The sequence below is a fragment of the Lepidochelys kempii genome, chromosome 3, assembly GCF_965140265.1.
Source record: "Lepidochelys kempii isolate rLepKem1 chromosome 3, rLepKem1.hap2, whole genome shotgun sequence".
Classification (NCBI taxonomy): Eukaryota; Metazoa; Chordata; order Testudines; family Cheloniidae; genus Lepidochelys; species Lepidochelys kempii.
In genome coordinates this window covers 190,435,644-190,454,254 of record NC_133258.1, presented here as the reverse complement: position 1 = coordinate 190,454,254, position 18,611 = coordinate 190,435,644, and the positions used below count along the sequence as shown (strand labels likewise).

Genomic DNA, 18,611 nt, shown 5'->3' with positions numbered 1-18,611 from the left:
TAGTTATCTTACCAGCTTGTGCAACATTTTGGGGAGTCAATATCCAATCATGCTCACAAGTCTAAATAACAATGTTGATAAAATTATTTCATGCCTGTTAGCTCCGACTCTTTCTCTATAATGGAAACCCTGTTCCTGTTTATCTATTTCCTTAGCTATTTTCCTGTTTAATTTGCAAATTCATAATAATTTTCATCACACTTTTGAGCTCCCCAAAATTTCTTTCTATGAGCCTCGAAATGTCAGTTCAGGTTTCTCTGGCCGTCTTAATTTTTCCATAATTCACGATATCCAGGTTTACATTGTCAGTACCTTACAGTTCAGAAAGGAAGTTAGAAACCTCATCTTATCCATTGTTGACTTCCTATTATATGCCCTCTTTCTTAAGGCCTTCTGAAAGAAACCAAAAATGTCCCCATCTCTATATTTTAGGAACAGTTTGTAATCTACATTGGATATGGAATTGAATGTGTTGTTTCTGTCTCCATTTAACTGCACTGTTCAGACACTGGTTATCTAGATTCTTAGGCCAAGATTCTCAAAAAATAGAAGCCTAATGTTAATCCTCTCCAACCCCGATCCTGGCCTTGATGTCCATTTCATACTCTCTCACACTTTCCTCTTACACTTAGCATGCCGCTTTTCCTTATGCTGGTGGACCTTCTCTCTGCCAGTTTCTCTCCAGCTGCAGTCTTTTTTCTTGCTCCAGCTGATGTTTCTCCCACTTCAGGTTCCAGTTATCCTAACCACTCATATTGTCCCTGGCTTTTCCTCCATTAATTGTGGACACTGCATTCATTGTTGCTTTCCTCTAACATAGTCTTCTCTAGATTGTCTGCCTCCTGCTCGGGTGCCCCACATCGATCTGGTCCACTTGGCAAGCCCACATTTGCATTGCTGTCAGTCTTATGAAAGTGGACTATCTCTTGGTACAAACTATGTTTGGTTAACCCCTTCTGAGGTGCCACCATTCTCTGTTGCTCATCTCCTGCCCAGCTTTGAGGGCCCATTTTCCTTATAATTCTGTTGATCCGTTGATACAATTCTGATCTTGCTAAGCATCTTAAAATTGGAATTTATCTCTTTGCTTGGCTCTGAGCCGCTGTTTCTTTAAAAAAATAAATAAATAAAATATGGTCATAAGTCCTCTTGTTTCTCTTCCTTACACTTTCTCCACACCCCAAAAACCAAAGCAAAACAAAAAAACTTTCCCCGCTTTTTGGTTTTAGTTGTTTATTTTTATTTCACTGTGGGGATTCTATATCTTTACACCAAATGTAGCCTTTGGTCATCTGATCCTGCCTCTGCATTGCCCCTGTTCTTGCCTCTTTACCACATTTCCTTGTGTCCCCTACTGACTGAAGCTAGTGGCAATTCCTGGGGGATTGCCTTAGCCAAGTGCTCCTGCACTAGGTACTGTTTTCTCCCTGGCTGCCTCTCATGTGAAGATATAATATTGTCTTCCTTTCAAGGATGCACTGCAATTTTTTTTAACTCAAAAATTATTCAAATGGTCTAATTAAAAAGAAGATTTATTAAGAGTCTCTACCGAGAATCAGATTAAAACAAAAGAAACTGTGTAATAAAACTGGTGGGCTTACACTCCGCAAGAGTCAAACTAGGTAGGTGCAACTTGGCATAATTACTGCAATGTAAGGCCTTGTCAGTGCTAGCATTTTTCTTAAAATTTTCTACAATTGGCATTATCACTGGTGCAGCTCCACTGGTGGTAGTAACGGAGGAAGTACTACTGTAGAAATCCTTTAGCCACTCAAGATCTGGTTGGACTGCACTATGTGGGGGCTTTTACCATGTATGTCATTACCAAATCATATTATCTTAGAAATATTTTCCTGTTAATCTATACCTCGTTTCCATTGGGTATTTATAGCATCTGGTACTGTGAGGGAACAAAAAGATGTTAGACACCATGGTGTGTGGAGTGAATTTGGTAGTGTACAGGTTAAACCCTATTTCTCTTATCTCACTAATTGTTCATATGGCAACACTACTGTGAATGAATGTTTCTGTCCTCCTCAGTTCTCAGCTGATCAGATGGTAGCTAGTCCTGGGAGCAGGATTTTTGCAACCTGTTTTTCATTGTCCTGGTGTGCAGATGGTTAGCCTATATATACTACGATAATTATCTAGTCACTTAGCCAGAGTCCAGTTGCGGCTGAGGCACCCTAGGTAGATATCCAAACTGGTGTGGCCACATCATAAAACATAAGGTGAGACAAAATTGTTTTTCAATGACGTTGCTGTCATTAATCTGGACGAATTGATGACTTGCAGTGATCATACCCAGGAAGGGAAAGAGTAACTACGGAGAAGCTAAAGTGGGCCAGGGTAAGGTGATGGAAGGGGAGAATCTGGGAGAACAAGTTAGAAAGGAGATCAGCCAGTCAGAGCTCATTAAAGTGAGTGGATCTACTCCCTAGGGCTGCTGGGAAAAAATCCCTCTAAAAACTTGCTGACTGAAGACACTGCAACTGTTGCTTGATAATCCAGCCAATAATGACTCAAGAAGTTAATTACAGCCTGACAGAGGATGTCTACCAATGGCCTCTATATTCTGCTTAGCACATAGCCTGGGTAGTTTGGGTAGAATGAACTTAAAACAGTTCTGAATAGGGGAGGCCTACAACCGAATAGGAGTGCTGAATGTAGGCTCTGATTCACTGGGAAAAGGTGTTTAGATACCTTTTCCGATTTATGAGGTCCTTCGTACTGTACAAACAGGGACCTAGACTTGCAGAAATGTTCAGAAAAAGCAGAGCTTAAGTGTTTGTTGGATATCCAGGAAATTCCACTGGATGAGTTCAGCTCCAATCTCAAGACCCAAAGTTGGGGAGTAAGATCTCCTAGTTAAGAAGGAAGACCTGAGGCCACCTTGGGGAGAAACTACTTTTTCTTTCTGTAAAATAATATATGGGGGATCATGAGCAATGTCTGTAATTTCCTCAGCTCTCATACCTAAGGGATGGCCACTAGAAAGACCACTTTCTATAACTGAGAGAGAGAGAGAATGGTGAGGATGAATTTATGGCATCTAGCACCAAGTTTGGGTTCCAAGAGGGAACAAGAGTCTTACCAGGCTCAGGTAAGAGACTGCTTTAAAAAACCTGGATGTGAAGTTGGATCCCACTGCGAGATCTCCTATGGAATATTTGAAGCCTGGACATTAAGGTCCATGTAGAGAGCCCTTTGTCAGACCCATCCTGAAAGAAATGTAGAATGGAAGGGGTAGGGAATCTCAAAGCCAAGATTTGATTATATCTGCACCAAAAGGAAAAAAGATAGGCTCCTCTTTCAGCAGTGGAGAAAGATGACAAGGACTGATTAAACATTCCTGGTTTTGAGGTGAGAGAGCATCAGTGAGGCAATTCTTGAAATGGAGGGTAATCGCATCATGGTGGAGGGTTGGCCCTGTTATACGATATCCTATTTTTCTGGTTGGCAAAGGCTGTCTTGGTACTGCTTAAGGAACTCTATGAAGAAGACTCATCTTGGCTACTTTGAGTCTAGGGGAATTGGATGGCACTGAGTCCTGCCTATTTTCTCCAGAATGAGATCATGGGAAGAGAAGAGGGGGTAAACTACCTATCCCTATCCAAGGCTCACGAACCCTTCCTTCTTCCAGCAAGAAGTTATTCGAGAGAGGCTGGAATCAGACAACAGTTTTCCTAATAGAGGGACTATTTCCTTGGATAGATTTCCTTGTAGCTCAACCAATAACCTTGATCATTCAGATGGCCAGATACTTGTAGGACATTGAGGGATCCCAGTCTTTCTTTTCCCTGTGTAATAGGATGTTGGGTTCACTTTAGAGGGGAATACTCTAAAGCCTTCCTTGATCATTCAGGTAGGCCAGTTCAGCTATTCTATCTAACCTGATTGAGACATGGCTGAAAGAAGGATCTCCAAGAACTTAAGAACCAACCTGATGACCCTAAGTTCCAGGATGCTGAAGTGTGGTTTCATTCCTGTGAAGACCACAATCCTTGGACTTACTGTGAAGAACCCTTATTTGTGGAAGCTGCACATCTGTGATTAACTGAGGATCCCAGTTGTCCTGCAGTGGGGATCTCTTCATGGTGAGAAAACTCTGCTTTCCTGTCACCAAATGAGAGAAACTTTTATTGCTTGAAGGGAAGGAATTAGATGTTCCAAGTTTTCCTCTCTTGAGGAGTGACATGGGACGCTAACATATACTCAAGCAGACATTGAGAAGGGAACTTAGCCGTTTCCATCAGGTCTTCACAGTAGATGAGCCTCCAGCCAGGCCATGTACAACTGGATAGCTGCTGACTCCCTGAGCTCAAAAGGATGAATTGGGGCCTTGAGATGGAGGAGTTCAATCAGGGGAAGGGAATTACCTGTGTGTCTTCCATATTAATTATGGCTCCTAAGAGACAGCAGTTTCTGGGGAGGAGAGCCATATTTTCATTTGCCACCAGACCAAGGTAACTACATGTTGTCAGGTCATGTGTACTGCTGCTGAAGTTTTCTGGACCATTGGGCCCAGATCCTAGTCCTTAGTGACAATCATGATGCTTTCTGAAGATTAGAGCTTTAAACTGGAAGTGCAAATGGCCTGCAGCAGAACCTCTGGTCTGGAATATGAGGATCTGAGTTCTCAATTTCAGTGGATGCCAGATAGTTATCTGAATTCTACAGCTGATAGCCTTGAGTGGAGAGAATCCATGTGGTATTTGACAAAGTAATTCATTTTAGATCTTGTGGCACCTTAGAGACTAACAAATTTATTTGAGCATAAGCTTTCGTGAGCTACAGCTCACTTCATCTGATGAAGCTTATGCTCAGATAAATTTGTTAGGTCTCTAAGGTGCCACAAGTACTCCTTTTCTTTTTGCGGATACAGACTAACACAGCTGCTACTCAGAAACCTGTCATTTTAGATCTTGGATCTTCTCAGCTTCTGTGGACTATGAAGTACCTAGAGTAAGACCCCTTTTTTCTTTTCTTGACTTTGGGATCTGGGCATGTGGCCTGGTAGGGATGATTAATAGTTTGCAGGATATTCTGCCTTGTCTTAGGGCCCTATGGGACGAGGTCAAAGGTTAGATGCCCCTAAATTGGCCCCTAAGCTGTTAAAATATTGGGCCATGTCTTTGGCCGCAGGAACAGAGATAAGCCCCCTTGCAAGGTTCCTGCATACCAAGGGGGGCAGCTCGGAGGAAACAACCTGTCTCCTTCTCAGTCAGCCACTTGATTGGTACTCTAGAAGTGCAAGAGGATTGTGATACTGATCTGAATGCTACGCAGCTCAAATGATCATTTAATAGCCTTTTTTGTTTTCCTGACCAGGGGATGTGAAGGGATACATTAATATGTGGAAGCAGATCTGAGCACCTAGAATGATCTGCTGTGGTGTGAGACTACCAGGCACTGCAGAAATCAGGGTTCATCTCATAGAACCTGAAGCAGTATTCACGCAGCTTGGGAACAGAATCAGGAGAAGCACACTTTGTTTCTACCAGCTTCACAAAAGCTTGTGGAAAGACAGATTCAACTCTGCAGGGTTGACTTGGAGGAAAATAGGGAACCTTCCTAAATCTTTTGAAGATGGAGTTCCACCAGAGAGATTTCCACAGTGTTTCTTATGTGGGACACCAAGTAACTCTGTTCGCCTGAAGTGACCCTGTTGTAGTTATCTGAAGTGGAAGGGACTCTGTCATAGTGGATTGATCTTGCTGGTCTGATCCCAGCTCAGGTTTTTGGGAGACTTCCTGTCTGAGAGGGAATGGAAATGAAAGATGAGGCTTTTCCTCCCCTTAGTGGCAGAGAAGAGATCCCTTGTGATAGGGAAAGGGACAGAAAGCGTGTTTGCTGGGGAGGGTGAACTCTTTTGAGAAGTTTTGGGGGCATTTTTTGGAAGGGAGGAAAGGTTCTTTGTTGGGGAGAGTATGGAGACAGCAAAGGCAGTATTTATTCAGGTAATGACTAATAAGATAAAGATCGTTCCATTGTGATAAAGAGGGTGTCACAAGAGAGATTTGATTGTCTTTTCTCTCCAGCATATGATCCTGTGACCCCCTATCTGAGGTCAGGAACTCCTGGAGGCTCCTGTTCTTGGGTATCCAGTTGTACTTGAAAGCTGTTCTGCATGTCCTCGTTATCCAGGGTGGCTGCTGAAGTAAAACCCAGTTCTCTGGTCTAGAATTCTGCCAGTCACTGCTTGGCCATAGCTGTTGCAGTTCCAAGCCAGACAGTGGAGGGGCATGGTTTTGGGCAAACGGGCAGAATGGACCTGCTGCTGAAATTTGCCAAGAGAGGACACTCAAGAGGTGCATTTTTAGCTGTTTTTCCCTAAAGCTTTTTGGGAATGAAATCACCTTTATTATTCTTTGCTGCATGCTATTCCAGAGCTCTGCGGTGGCCTGGAAGAAAGATGGCATGTCAGCCAGAAAGGCAAGGCAGGAGAGCAACTGCAGAAAGCCTGCTGGCAAGCTGGGAAACAAAGAATGCACTAGATGTAAAAATCTTTTGTGTGGACTAGCTACCACCTGCCGGACTGGCAGATAGAACTCACCCCTTGATCCAGACTGTTGGCAGCCATATCACAGAACAAGATGTGTTAAGAAGAGAGAGAGACTGTCAGATTAAAACAGTACTAGTCTTACACTGTATAGGCATATCTTGGATTAGACGTTGAAGATTAACATTACAGAAAGTGCATTCTCTGTCTCTTCTCTCTGACCCTTTAGGTCACTCATCACATCCCCTTTGGTTCTCCTTCCCCTAGTTCTGTTGTAGCATTTAAATTTCTTTGGTGTGCCTGGCTTTACTATAGCAGAAATTCCCCCACTGTCAAGAAAAAAGTGGTATTCCCATAGATCTGTCACAAAATTCATTCAAGTTTGTATTCAGCATTGTGGCTAAATAGTTATTCTGTTTTTCTGTTTCATCTTTGCAACTTCTCTCCAGTAAGGTTTCCACCCTTAAATGCTGGCTACCTTTTTCACTTGCCTTTGTGATCATGCTTGATATGTTTATTATCTTGGCATTTGATGTCACTCTGTAACCAGCTAAGCCTTCTTTTCAAGATGCGGGATTTATGCAATTCAGTAATTCATTCTTAACATTACATTTACTCTATTAAAAATATGAATCATGGACAGGTTCATTGCTTTATTACATCAAGAAGAATCCGTAGTAGGAGCCTCTGGGTGCAGACTCAGTTTGACTCCCTTCCAAGTGTGACACAAAGCTGAGTGTGAATGACTGGTGTGTATGTTGGAAAGTCCCAGTAGCTGGTGTTTGTGTGAGTGGTTTGAGTTGCTAGTATGTCTGAGTGTGTCTGTGTGTGAGGAGAGGGCTAGGTGTTAAACAACTGGCATCTTTTTTACTGTCAATTAGTTAAGCTAATAGCTAATGCTGGGCGTGTTTAGAGAAAGAGAGAGAGAAGAGGAAGGAAGGAAAAAAGAATAAGACAGAGAGGGCAAGGCAAAGGAAGTATATCCTACAGTATATTAAGGACTGCATTTCCCGTCAGACAGATAAGATGTGCTGTTTCCAGAAAATTTAGCTAAGGCATCAATAAGTGATAGGAGTTAGAGGCAGTCAGGGCCAAAACACACAATTTAAGAAATTGAATTAGACTGAGATCCTTATTTTTATAATATGTCCCCTATTTTTTATATTTTATCACACATTTTTTGTCATAAATAGGAAAGACAACATTTCACAATTATGCTACATTTGGTGGTTGCCTTTTTATATTTATGAGGATACTAGAAGGGCCACCTTTCAGCAAGTCTGCAAAATGCACACACAATATTTGCAAGCGCATCAGTTTGTGTGTGCCAAAGTTGGCATTTTGAAGCACATCTGTTTGCATGCACAAATGGGTACACTTGCAGATTTCCTAAGTTCATTTCAGAGGCCTGCTGAAAATTTTTCGTCATACAAAACAGACTCTCTTAATATCCGTAACTTTCCAGAAATACATTTCTATAAGAGAAGTGAATAATATTTTGAAAACACTTTGGTAGGTATGAAAGACTCTTAACATACATAATTATAATCTATGAATTCCTTTGTTACTGATGGAAAACTATGCTATGTGTACTATTTTGGGCCAGACTGTGGCTTTATGATACAGTCTGGGGAGCTGTCAGAGCACCATTACCACAGGTAGAGCTCTAAGTGTACATCTACAGGGGGATAAAAGCATGCGACACAGCTGTGGCTGACCCAGGTCAGCTGACTTGGGCTCGTGGGGCTCAGGCTGCTGGGGGCAAAAACATTTAGACATTTGGGTTCAAGCTGGAGCCAGATGCCCAAGCCCTGCGAGCCCGAGTCAGCTGACCCAGGCCAGCTATGGGGTTTTTATCCGTGTGCAGACAAACCTTGAGACACTTTGCTTGTAAGGAGTCACAGTGCCTCCCAGAGAAACATGAATAGTATATCTCTTGCAACAGTTTTAAAGAAGATGCAACAGGCATTCTCTCCTGCACCTCCACATAGCGCTGCTACTCAGTGAAGGAGGTGGGAAAGGATGCGTGAGCCATTACTACTGCCTTTCTCCTTTGGATTGGCTAGCCATCCTGAGGCCACTATAGGGGTATGTCTACACTGCAGTCAGGGGTATGATTTGCAGCACATGTTAAGCATTTCCAAGCTAGCTTTGAGCAACCTAGCTCACTAAAATTAGCAGTGAAGCTGTAGCAGCTTAGGCTGTGGCATGGGCTAGCCACCTGAGTACAACCCTGCCTGGGACCTAGCTATGTACTCAGTGGCTAGCTCATGCTGTTACAGCTTCACTGCTAGTCTTAGCAAGCTAGCAAACCTACATGTGGTATAATCACAGTTCCCGACAGCAATGCAGACACCCTAGGAGAGAGCATGTCCTGCACTCAGGAGAATGTGGGGACTGCAGCTGTGCTTCAGACTTCTGGGGAGGGCCTGTTTGTGCTCATTCTGTCCCCCCATGCACATGCTCAAGGTGCACGCACAATCTGGTTCATTATGTCTGTAAATCTAGAATATATAAACATATCTTAATGAAAGGCATAATGTTTTGTAATTATGTATTTTGTTGTCTTTGTAAAAATGTACTTTGAGTTGATTTATTTTTGTAATTCATACTTTTTCCAGCTTCCCATGCGCCTTACAAATGGGATTATTGGCCACATGACGATGTTCGAGCTGAATGCAGGTTTGTTGGTCTAACTAATCTTGGAGCAACTTGTTACTTGGCATCCACTATTCAGCAGCTGTATATGATACCAGAGGCTAGACAAGCCATTTTTACTGCTAAGGTATGATTTCATGTTTTATTTTTAATGAGTGTTCCCTTTATAAACATGCATACTATGCTATTAATTATTTCATTATGATCAAATGATAATTTTTTGTTAGTGGCTAAGGTGCAAAGAGATGTGTTTTTTTCTAAATATTTGTAATACAAAATATGATAGTTCTTTAAAGCACAGTTGTGATAAATCCCCACTCTTAAATCCATGCTGCTAGCATGCTACACCCATAGATTATTGTGAATTAAATTGACTTTTATGTAAATTGTATATAAACAGCCTATCATTCCTGTTTCTCTTACTTCTTTTTACTTATTTGTCCTTAAAATTGTGAGCTCCATGGAGCAGATACTATCTTGAATGTTTGAAAAGTGCCCTAGATAGAGTGGGTGCTAGCATAAATAAATATTTAAAAAATACTTTTAATAGATTAAAGTTGTGAGCCCGTTGGTTGCAACAGGGAACATTGCATTCTGCTCCCTGAAGTTAATAGGATGTGGATGGCATCTATGGCTCTAACTTCTAGTTCCTTTCTGATCAGTGTTGATGAAGGACCTCCTCTGAGCCACTGTTGTCAGCTGCTATTTGGATGATTTAGTTGGGGATTGGTCCTGCTTTGAGCAGGGGGTTGGACTAGATGACCTCCTGAGGTCCCTTCCAACCCTGATATTCTGTGATTCCACCTAACCACAGTTCAGCCAGGATTACCCTGCTGGAAACTGAGGAAGCTCCTTGGCCACTCACCAGAACACTAGTAATTAGAGGATAAGGCCTTTAAGAACTCCAGCCCATTACAGCACCATCCTGGAGTCACCCATTGGGAGCCATCTACCTTTATGTCATTACTGAATGAAAGAAGTAGTAGTTCCTAATTTAAGAATACTTGGTTTTTTTTGTTTTTATTTTAATGAAGACTGGATTCATACACTGGGATCCAGGGGCGTCTGGCTAGCATGAATTTTTAGAAAGTACTAACCATTCTGTAAACTACATTTATCAGAAAGTAATCTAGGTTTCCAGTGAAATAATGTGCTAAAATGCAGAAAATGAGGTGGTAGTATTTTAGGTTAAAAAAAAAAAAAGGGAATAGGTACACATGCACATTGTGTGTGCTTGCATGCATATGCATGTAAATATATATGATCATTACGACTGTCATTTATACTAAAATAAAGTATCATTAAATTTTTTATTCTTTTTTTTTTTTGTAAAGAGAAATGCAATAATTGGGCTAATTGTTCTATAACTTTTCAGTGCCGGTTTTTGGGGAGATTTCTAAGCAAAAAAATTAGAAAAAGTTGTAATCCTATTTTATGTATCTTTTTTAGTATTCAGAGGACATGAAGCACAAGACCACTCTCCTAGAACTTCAGAAAATGTTTACATATTTAATGGTATGTTCTGAGAAGCACTTAAGAGGGAGGAGGGGTGGAAGGGAAGAAGAAGAAGAAGATAAAAATTATCTCTGTATGAGTATGTCTACGCTTGGAGCTTAGAGTGTAGTTTCCAGCTTGAGGACACAGACTTGTGCTAGCTCTCATTAAGCTAGTATGCTAAAAATAGAATGTAGCTATGGCAGCATGAGCTGCAGTGTGGGCTAGCTTTCCTGAGTAGATGCCTAGGATCTTGCATGGTCATGTACTCGGGGCAGCTAGCCAGTTCCACAGATCACATTGCTGCAGTTATATTCTATTTTTAGCATGCTAGCTAACGCGAGTCTGTCTCCTCGAGCTGGGAATCTCACCCCCAGCTCCAAGTGTGAAAGTCCCCTATGTTTTTGTAAGTTTATGGATCATAAATGTATTTGTACCCAATATTATTAAATAGGCAGTAGAGAAAATTTGTATATTTAAATATTTGTATGTTTGAAGTTAAGAAAATTTTAACACTGAGAGCACAATTGTGGTACTAAACAACCTTGCATTAAAGCACAGTGCTGATGTATACCATCTAAGACTATGTATACCATCTAAGCACTGTGCCTCAGCTCTAATGCGCATGCCCTCCATGTACCCTGTAGGGGTTCTGAGAGTATGTCTACACTGAAATTAAATAGTTGCAGCTGGCCCGGGCTATGGGGCTGTATAATTATGGTGTAGACGTTGGGCTTGGGCTGGAGCCTGGGACCCTCCTTCCTCATGTGATCCCAGAGGTTAAAGGTTACGTGCTCCTAAATTGGCTCTTAAAAAGCAAGAAATATCCAATGAAGGCATTTTTCCTTTAACATACCTTTAACCATCACACATCATTTTTACCACTTTCACTGACAAAACTCTTTGCTATAATTAAATCCCCCAAACCTCCAACATACATAGTAACACCATATGCAACACATTCTTCACAATCACATTATATATAATGGAGATCCTTAAATCTGGTCAAAATAACATTAACATAGATGTCTGTCAAACAATTTTGAACCAGTGAACTATATGATATGTTTCAGAGTGGTAGCCGTGTTAGTCTGTATCAGCAAAAAGAACGAGGAGTACTTGTGGCACCTTAGAGACTAACAAATTTATGTGGGCATAAGCTTTTGTGGGCTAAAACCCACTTCATCGGATGCATGCCGTGGAAAATACACCCATTTTTTTCATGTTCTCTGTATATATATATCTTCCTACTGTATTTTTCACTGCATGCATCCGATGAAGTGGGTTTTAGCCCATGAAAGCTTATGCCCAGATAAATTTGTTAGTCTCTAAGGTGCCACAAGTACTCCTCGTTCTTTCTATATGATACGTTGTTTGCCCCTGGAGAAGAAAGACTGAGGATTAAACATTTCTCAAGATCAAGCTTTTAATATCTGCTATCTGACATATGCTTATCTAATACTGTATTTGGTATCTGAACAGATCCACAAAATGTGAATCATCAACTCTCTATTGAAACGCTTTTATTTTACTTTTAATAAGTATTTATTTGTAATATTAATGGTACACCTGTATTCTGCTAGTGATTTTGAAACAATTTGGTAGCTAATTTTTTCAGAAGCATTTAAATTTCCTTTATCATATTATATTTTTTATATTAACTGTATTCATGTTTTTATATACATTTTATTTTAAAGTTGGGTTTTTTCATATATAATTTTGGGGGTCTTTTCTCCCCCCAAAAGGAAAGTGAATGTAAGGCATACAATCCAAGGCCTTTCTGTAAAACCTACACCATGGATAAGCAACCACTTAACACTGGAGAGCAAAAAGACATGACAGAATTCTTCACTGATCTGATAACAAAAATTGAGGAAATGTCTCCCGAATTGGTGAGTTCTTAAAACATGCTACAAAAGGGGGCTCTTAAAGCTATAGATTTGCTCAAGTTTTGTTGACAGAATTCGTTCATTTATTCACAGAAAAATACAGTGAAAAGTTTATTTGGAGGGGTCATTACAAACAATGTTGTGTCTTTGGTAAGTATCACTTTCTTTCCTGCCCACTTCATTCTAAGATTAGAATACCCATTTTAATGTATCAGAATAATTCGTTGACTTTCCTTTACCACTTTTCTGTTTTGCTATTTTCATTGAGGACTGTGAGCATGTCAGTCAGACTGCTGAAGAGTTCTATACAGTGAGGTGCCAGGTGGCGGATATGAAGAATATTTATGTAAGTTCTGCCATGATGGCAGTTGTAATATAGATCATAATGTTTTAAGGAAATTAGCTCAGTCATGTAAAAGAGATTTCTTATTTTACTGTATTGCATATGCTGCTGCTTTCCACACCTGCACTTTAATTTGAGCACAACTCTGGGCTTTGTTATGATTCCATAATTTTGTAATATTGGGTGACAGCTGTTCCATTGCAGCAGGCCATCTGTGAATGGTCCCAGGAGTTGATTTAGAACCCTTCAAGGATCCTGGACTATAAATTTTATTACTATAAAAAAGATCACTTCTTGTTCCCTGCTATGTTTTTTATGTTTTATATTCACATTTTAAGAGAAATGTGTCAAAATTCCAGGGTTAACTGCAGCTCTGCCTCCTGTGTGAGGTGCCCCATTGGGTCTTTGGCCTTCAGCCATCGGACCCCTATCAACAAGGACCCATGTCCCTCTCCTTCCCAACCAGGGATTTTACGTTTGCAGACCCCTTACAATTCACTATGTTTATCCCAGCAGGTCTGATCTTAATGCAGCACCTGCGATTCTCTCTCTCTGAAGAGACAAAGATAGTGTCTGCTAGTGACCAGAACAGTACATTTATTGTAGGGCAATAGCTTACAGAGAAAACATAGAATAAAACTATAAGCAATCTACACAAATGCTAAGCTTACCAGATGTCACCCATCTTCCACCTGGAGACTGTGGCAGTTTTCAGTCCTTCAAATCCTTCCAGCAGGGTTTTGCTGTCTTAATTACAAAGTCATGTCATTTTTTTGGTGCCAAATGAGCATCTGATTCAGTTCAGCCTCCCCATTTATACCAAAAAGCTTTTCTTAGGGCATGTCTACTCTAGAAATGTAATTCGACCTATGTTAGGTTGACTTACAACCACCTCAATAATTACTGCAGTGGTTCATGTCCACACTGCCCTTCTTCTGGTGGTGGTGTGCATCCTCACCAGGACTGCTTCCACAGATTGAAAAGGGGCAGTGTGGGGGGCTGATAGCCTAGGCTCTGAGCAACACACGCAGCTCCCGACCAGCAGCCTGACTGCCCTCTCAGCTCTCCAGTCCCCTCCTCCAGGAGGCTGGCTCTCCCCTCAGGTCTTGGCTTCCCGTTCCCTGCCACCAAGAGCCCGGCTGCCCTGAGCTCTCGGTTCCCCACCCAGCTGCTGCTCTATGCTTGGAGTCCAAGTGGCTCCTGGGCTCCCTGGCTCCTCCCCTCTTCCACCACCACCACCCCCCGCAGGAAGCCGGGAACCTCTGGCCAGCTGCCAGGCTGCACCCTCCCTGCTTCTAGCCAGGCTGCACTGTGGGCTCCCCAGAGCCTTTTGGCTCTCTGCAGGGAGCCCGAGTGCTGCCCAGAGGCTCTCTGCAGGGAGCCTGGGTGCTGCCTGGGAGCCACCCGGACTAAGGGTGTGGAGGTCCCCACCAGGAGCCCCAGGGAGACAAGTGCCAGATGGGGGTGGGGGCAGCACCAGGGCTCCCTGCGGGGAGCCAGGAGCCTTGGGGCAGCAGCCAAGCAGGGAGTCCAAGCAGTAGCTGGGCTGGGAGCGGGGGCAGCCAGGCTCTGAGTAGGGCAGGCATAGCCCGGCTGGGAGCCCTGGATCAGCCAGGCTCTAGCCGGAGCCACTCACTCGCTCCAGAGACAGCCTGGAATATAATTCCCAGCTCACAAAGATTCAGATAACCTTCGCAGATACAAAAGTTTGACTGAGGCAGTTTGACACATCTCAGTATAGTAGTGTTTTGCAGTTCCCATACTTCCAAGATCTTGCATTTGTCGCAAAAGGTTTTTGTAGTTTTAAATGTCAAAACTGATGAATATATTAAGTGCTTTTGTTCATTTCATTTCTTATATTCTATATTGAACTATGTTTTAAGCCAAAATCGCATATTTGAGTATTGTCCATACAAGTCCCCACTCCTGTAGAGTGGGTCTGTGCAGAGCACCAAAGCTCAGAGGAAAGCTTGGACCTTGAGGGGCAGGGGTACATGTTGCACCCGGAGCTAGAAGGAACCAGTGATGTGATGGGTTTCTCCATCTCTAGATTGTTGACCATCTTGTCTGTTTTTTCCTGTAGTAGGATAGTTAGTGTTGTTAATAGTTACTAGGATAGGTTTAACACTGTTTGTTTAAAAAAAGAAAATCATTTTCTTAGTTGGGAACTACTTTGGATCCATCATCCTTACAGGAAGAGGGGTTCCTGGAAGAAAACAAAAAGGACTAAGTTTAAAGAATGCCTACTTCACAGTTTATTTCCTAGTCTCTGACCTCCATACCCAGTCATCTAGAAGTTTTGTTAAGGGACATTTACCTAGACTGTGCCACATCTGCATAAAGTTACAACCTGGGTGTGGCGTTTCATCTGTAATCCATGCTTATGGAAAACAACCTACAGCTTCCAAGACAGACTCACAACCACCTTCGGGCTTTTCTTCAAAGATGTATTCTTGGGTTTTCAGAAACCCAGTGCTGAGAGAGTATCAGAAACATCTGCTAGACCAGATAGGGCTTTGGCCTCAGTTCCACAACATTATTTTTTGATGTCAACAGATTGAAAGAAGAAAATATGGCACCATCAATCCACAGAGTCCTTTTCTCTTCGAAGAACTACTCCTGAGGGAATTATGCACCACCGTGAATGTGCAGTATTCATGTCTCCCGCAGATTTCTTTGCTTCCCTGCAGAAAAATGACTTTCTGACAGGGAAATAAAGGGAAGCTGCAAGAACAGTCACACACCACTCCCAAGCAGTGTAGGTACATCATTTCGGGCACCCAGAGCAGCCGGCGGAGAGGTAAATCTCTGCTGGTCTGGGGACACCCCCAGCCAGTGGCTCCTACCCGGAGCCAGGATCAGCTGCTCGTCCTGGCTGGGCTGGAGGCAGAAGAGGGCGGGACTTCCTCTTCCCCTGAAAGGAGTGGCTGGGGCTTTGTCAGACCCACCCCCAGAAACCTCCTGCAGCTGTAGGAAGCTCAGCATCCACCCCTGCTGCCCCCATCGCTCCTCAGCGATGGGGGGAGGGGTCACTGTACGGGGAGCTACTCCACCATCCACCCAACCCCCATGCATCCGGATCTCCCATACTCAGACACCCCTGCCAAATCTCACCTGGTACAACCAGAATCCCCCTAGCCCTCCATACCCGAACCCCACCCCACTGAACATCAGCCTCTAGATCCGGAGCCTCCTTGCACCCAGCCCCACTGGCTCCAGACCTCTTCCCCCTGCACCCCCTGCAACCCTAACCCTGCACACCTCCCAGTGAGCCCCCCCCACTCAAACCCCCATCCTGATGCCCCAGCCCCTGCACCGCTCTGAGCCCCACATCCAGACCCCCATGCCACTGACCCTGAACTAGCTGCACCCAGACCCCCACCCAGAACCCCATGCAGAGATACCCAGACACCTCCACTGAGCCCCAGTCACCTTTACTTGGAAGCCCCTGCACCTGGAACCCCTCCAACGAGCTCTGTGCATCTAGATCCCCGCACACCTAGACCCCGCCACTGAGCTGCCTGTACCCAGATTGTCCCACACATAATCCTCTCACCCCACACCTGAATCCCCTCACACTGAGCTCCTTCACACTTGGATCCTGCCTGGTTAAGCCTCCCTGCCCACACCTGGTGCAGAGGGCCAGGGCCCCAGAGTTTCTGGGGCAGGCCCAGGCCTTGTGCTGTGTCAGGGTCAGATGCAGCCTCACCGCTGAATCCATGTCCTGGGGCTAGGGTGGCTTCAGGGTGATCTTCCACCTTCATGCAGCCATTGGCCTGTGCTCCCCACTGCCATGCTGGAACCTCTGCATTTATTTATTGACAAATAAGACTTGCAGAATTTTAAAATGGATGCAGAATTTTAATTTTTTGGCACAGAATTTTTAATTTTTGGGCGCAGAATGCCCTCAGGGGCATAAGAACTAGACTCCCGTTTATCTCCCAGTCTCTGCCTCAGTTTCACATTCAACAAAAGAGGAGTACTCTGTGTGCTTTTCTCCATCTTGGAACTAGTTCTTGTTATCACTGAAGACAAGTTCTTCTTCGAGTGCTTTTTCATGACCATTCCAATCAGGTGTGCGTGCGTGCCGTGTGCACGCCAGCAGAAGATTTTTCCCTTAGCAGCGTCCGTAGGGTCAGCATGGGCACCCCTGGAGTCATGCCTTCATGGCACCCAATATAGGGCCCTGCCGACCCCCGCACCCTCTCAGTTTCTTCTTACCACCGGTGACAGCTAGCTGGAACAACTGTGGCTCTTGCATTGCAAGCGCTTTTGGCAGTGTTCACTTCAGTCTTCATTGTTAAATAGTTTGTTAGTTATTAGTTATTGTAGTTGTTGTGATTCTTGGGGTTTCCCCCCACCAACAACTTTTTCCCCAGTTCTGGGGTATGCCCTGGTCCCCAGGGGTTAAACTCTGCGAGGATTATGGCAAGTTTATGCCAAAGAGTAACCCGCACTCTTCTTGTCTACAGTGCCTTGGGGAGAGCCACCAAAAGGACAAGTGCAGGATCTGCAAGGGATTTCTCCCTAGGACCCTTAAAGACCAGGATCAAAAGCTCAAGATCCTGCTAATGGAAGTGGCGCTCCGTCCACAATCCAACCTGGGGTCCATAGAACCCACGCCGAGCATTTCCTCATTGGTTTGCAGTGCTCCGGTGCCGACGGTGAGCGAGCTGGTCCCGGGGAAGGACCCTAAGGACTCACAGCTCCACTCATAAGAAACTCTTCTGTCTGGCACCGTTCTCAGTCCCCGGTGCCACAGAAGAAGAAAAGGCTAGAAAAGGGTCGCTCTCCCCATCTAAAGACCAAAGGACCTGTGGCATCGAAGCACATCTCGAGTCAGGCCACCTCGTCTCTCCAGCCCTCCAGGGTCTGGTTGATTCCTGTCCCATCTGGGGTTCAGTTGAGTCTGAACCCTCAACGGTCCCTGGACTGCCAAGGTGATCACTTCTAGCTCCCCTTGACACCGGAGGCATTCGAGGTAGCCAAGGACCTTATATGGCTCTCAGCGCCGTCCTCCCTGCAGAGGAGAGACAAGTCACTGGTGACTGCGTGGCTCCAGTTCCAATCAAGGAGCAAAGCAGCGATGATGGCGCGCCGATCCCCATCTCCGGCGAACCTCTCCCTGGCACGGCCCACCCATGCAGGGGAGCCACACTGGTCCCCGACCTCTCAGCACTGCTCTCCGGCAGCCTAGAGTACTGCTCCTCCATGGTCCTCCTACTCAGAGACCTTGAAGTCTGAGTCGGAATCCTATTTCTCCTATAGGACCAGGAGCCAGTGGTCCAGATCCTGCCGCAACCACCAGCACTACCTAGCAGTGGCAGCCTTCGACACAGTGGCCCTTTTGGACACCCTGAGCGCATCACCAGGGACAGGTCCAGGGTCTGGGCCCAAGGTCCAGGTCGGTGTCCTCTGCATCCTTCGTCCCCCGGCCAGCACCACCATTGTCCCCTGGGACCGACCCTCCCATCAGCGGCACTGCTGGCGGCTGCAGCATCGGTACCACCAGCGTCGACGATATTGGCACTGCCAGAACCAACAACTTTGGCACCACCTGCCTCAGCAGCAGTATTTCTGCCCCCAGCTGCCCTGGCACCGCATGCTTCGGACCTAGGAGCTCAGCAATACCGTGTGTTGCGGGACCCATGGGGTGCTGAAGGGAGTGAGCAGGGCCCGCTGCCAGGCCTCTCCTCCTCATCCTCCCCAGATGAAGCTGTGGCAG

At 44.4% G+C, this 18,611-nt stretch overlaps 1 protein-coding gene across 12 annotated transcripts in view; it reads left to right on the top strand.

The window, feature by feature from the left end:
* USP34 (ubiquitin specific peptidase 34) overlaps window positions 1–18,611 on the top strand; it is a 266,198-nt gene that overhangs the window by 182,015 nt on the left and 65,572 nt on the right. For 10 of the 12 annotated variants that reach the window (XM_073339379.1, XM_073339385.1, XM_073339380.1 and 7 more), the window contains 5 exons: window positions 9,124–9,287; window positions 10,610–10,675; window positions 12,400–12,546; window positions 12,616–12,693; window positions 12,812–12,889. In XM_073339379.1, coding sequence (XP_073195480.1) covers window positions 9,124–9,287; window positions 10,610–10,675; window positions 12,400–12,546; window positions 12,616–12,693; window positions 12,812–12,889 — 533 coding nt within the window. The remainder of the gene's footprint in view (window positions 1–9,123; window positions 9,288–10,609; window positions 10,676–12,399; window positions 12,547–12,615; window positions 12,694–12,811; window positions 12,890–18,611) is intronic. The other 2 variants (XM_073339383.1, XM_073339378.1) reach the window with 1 other exon arrangement.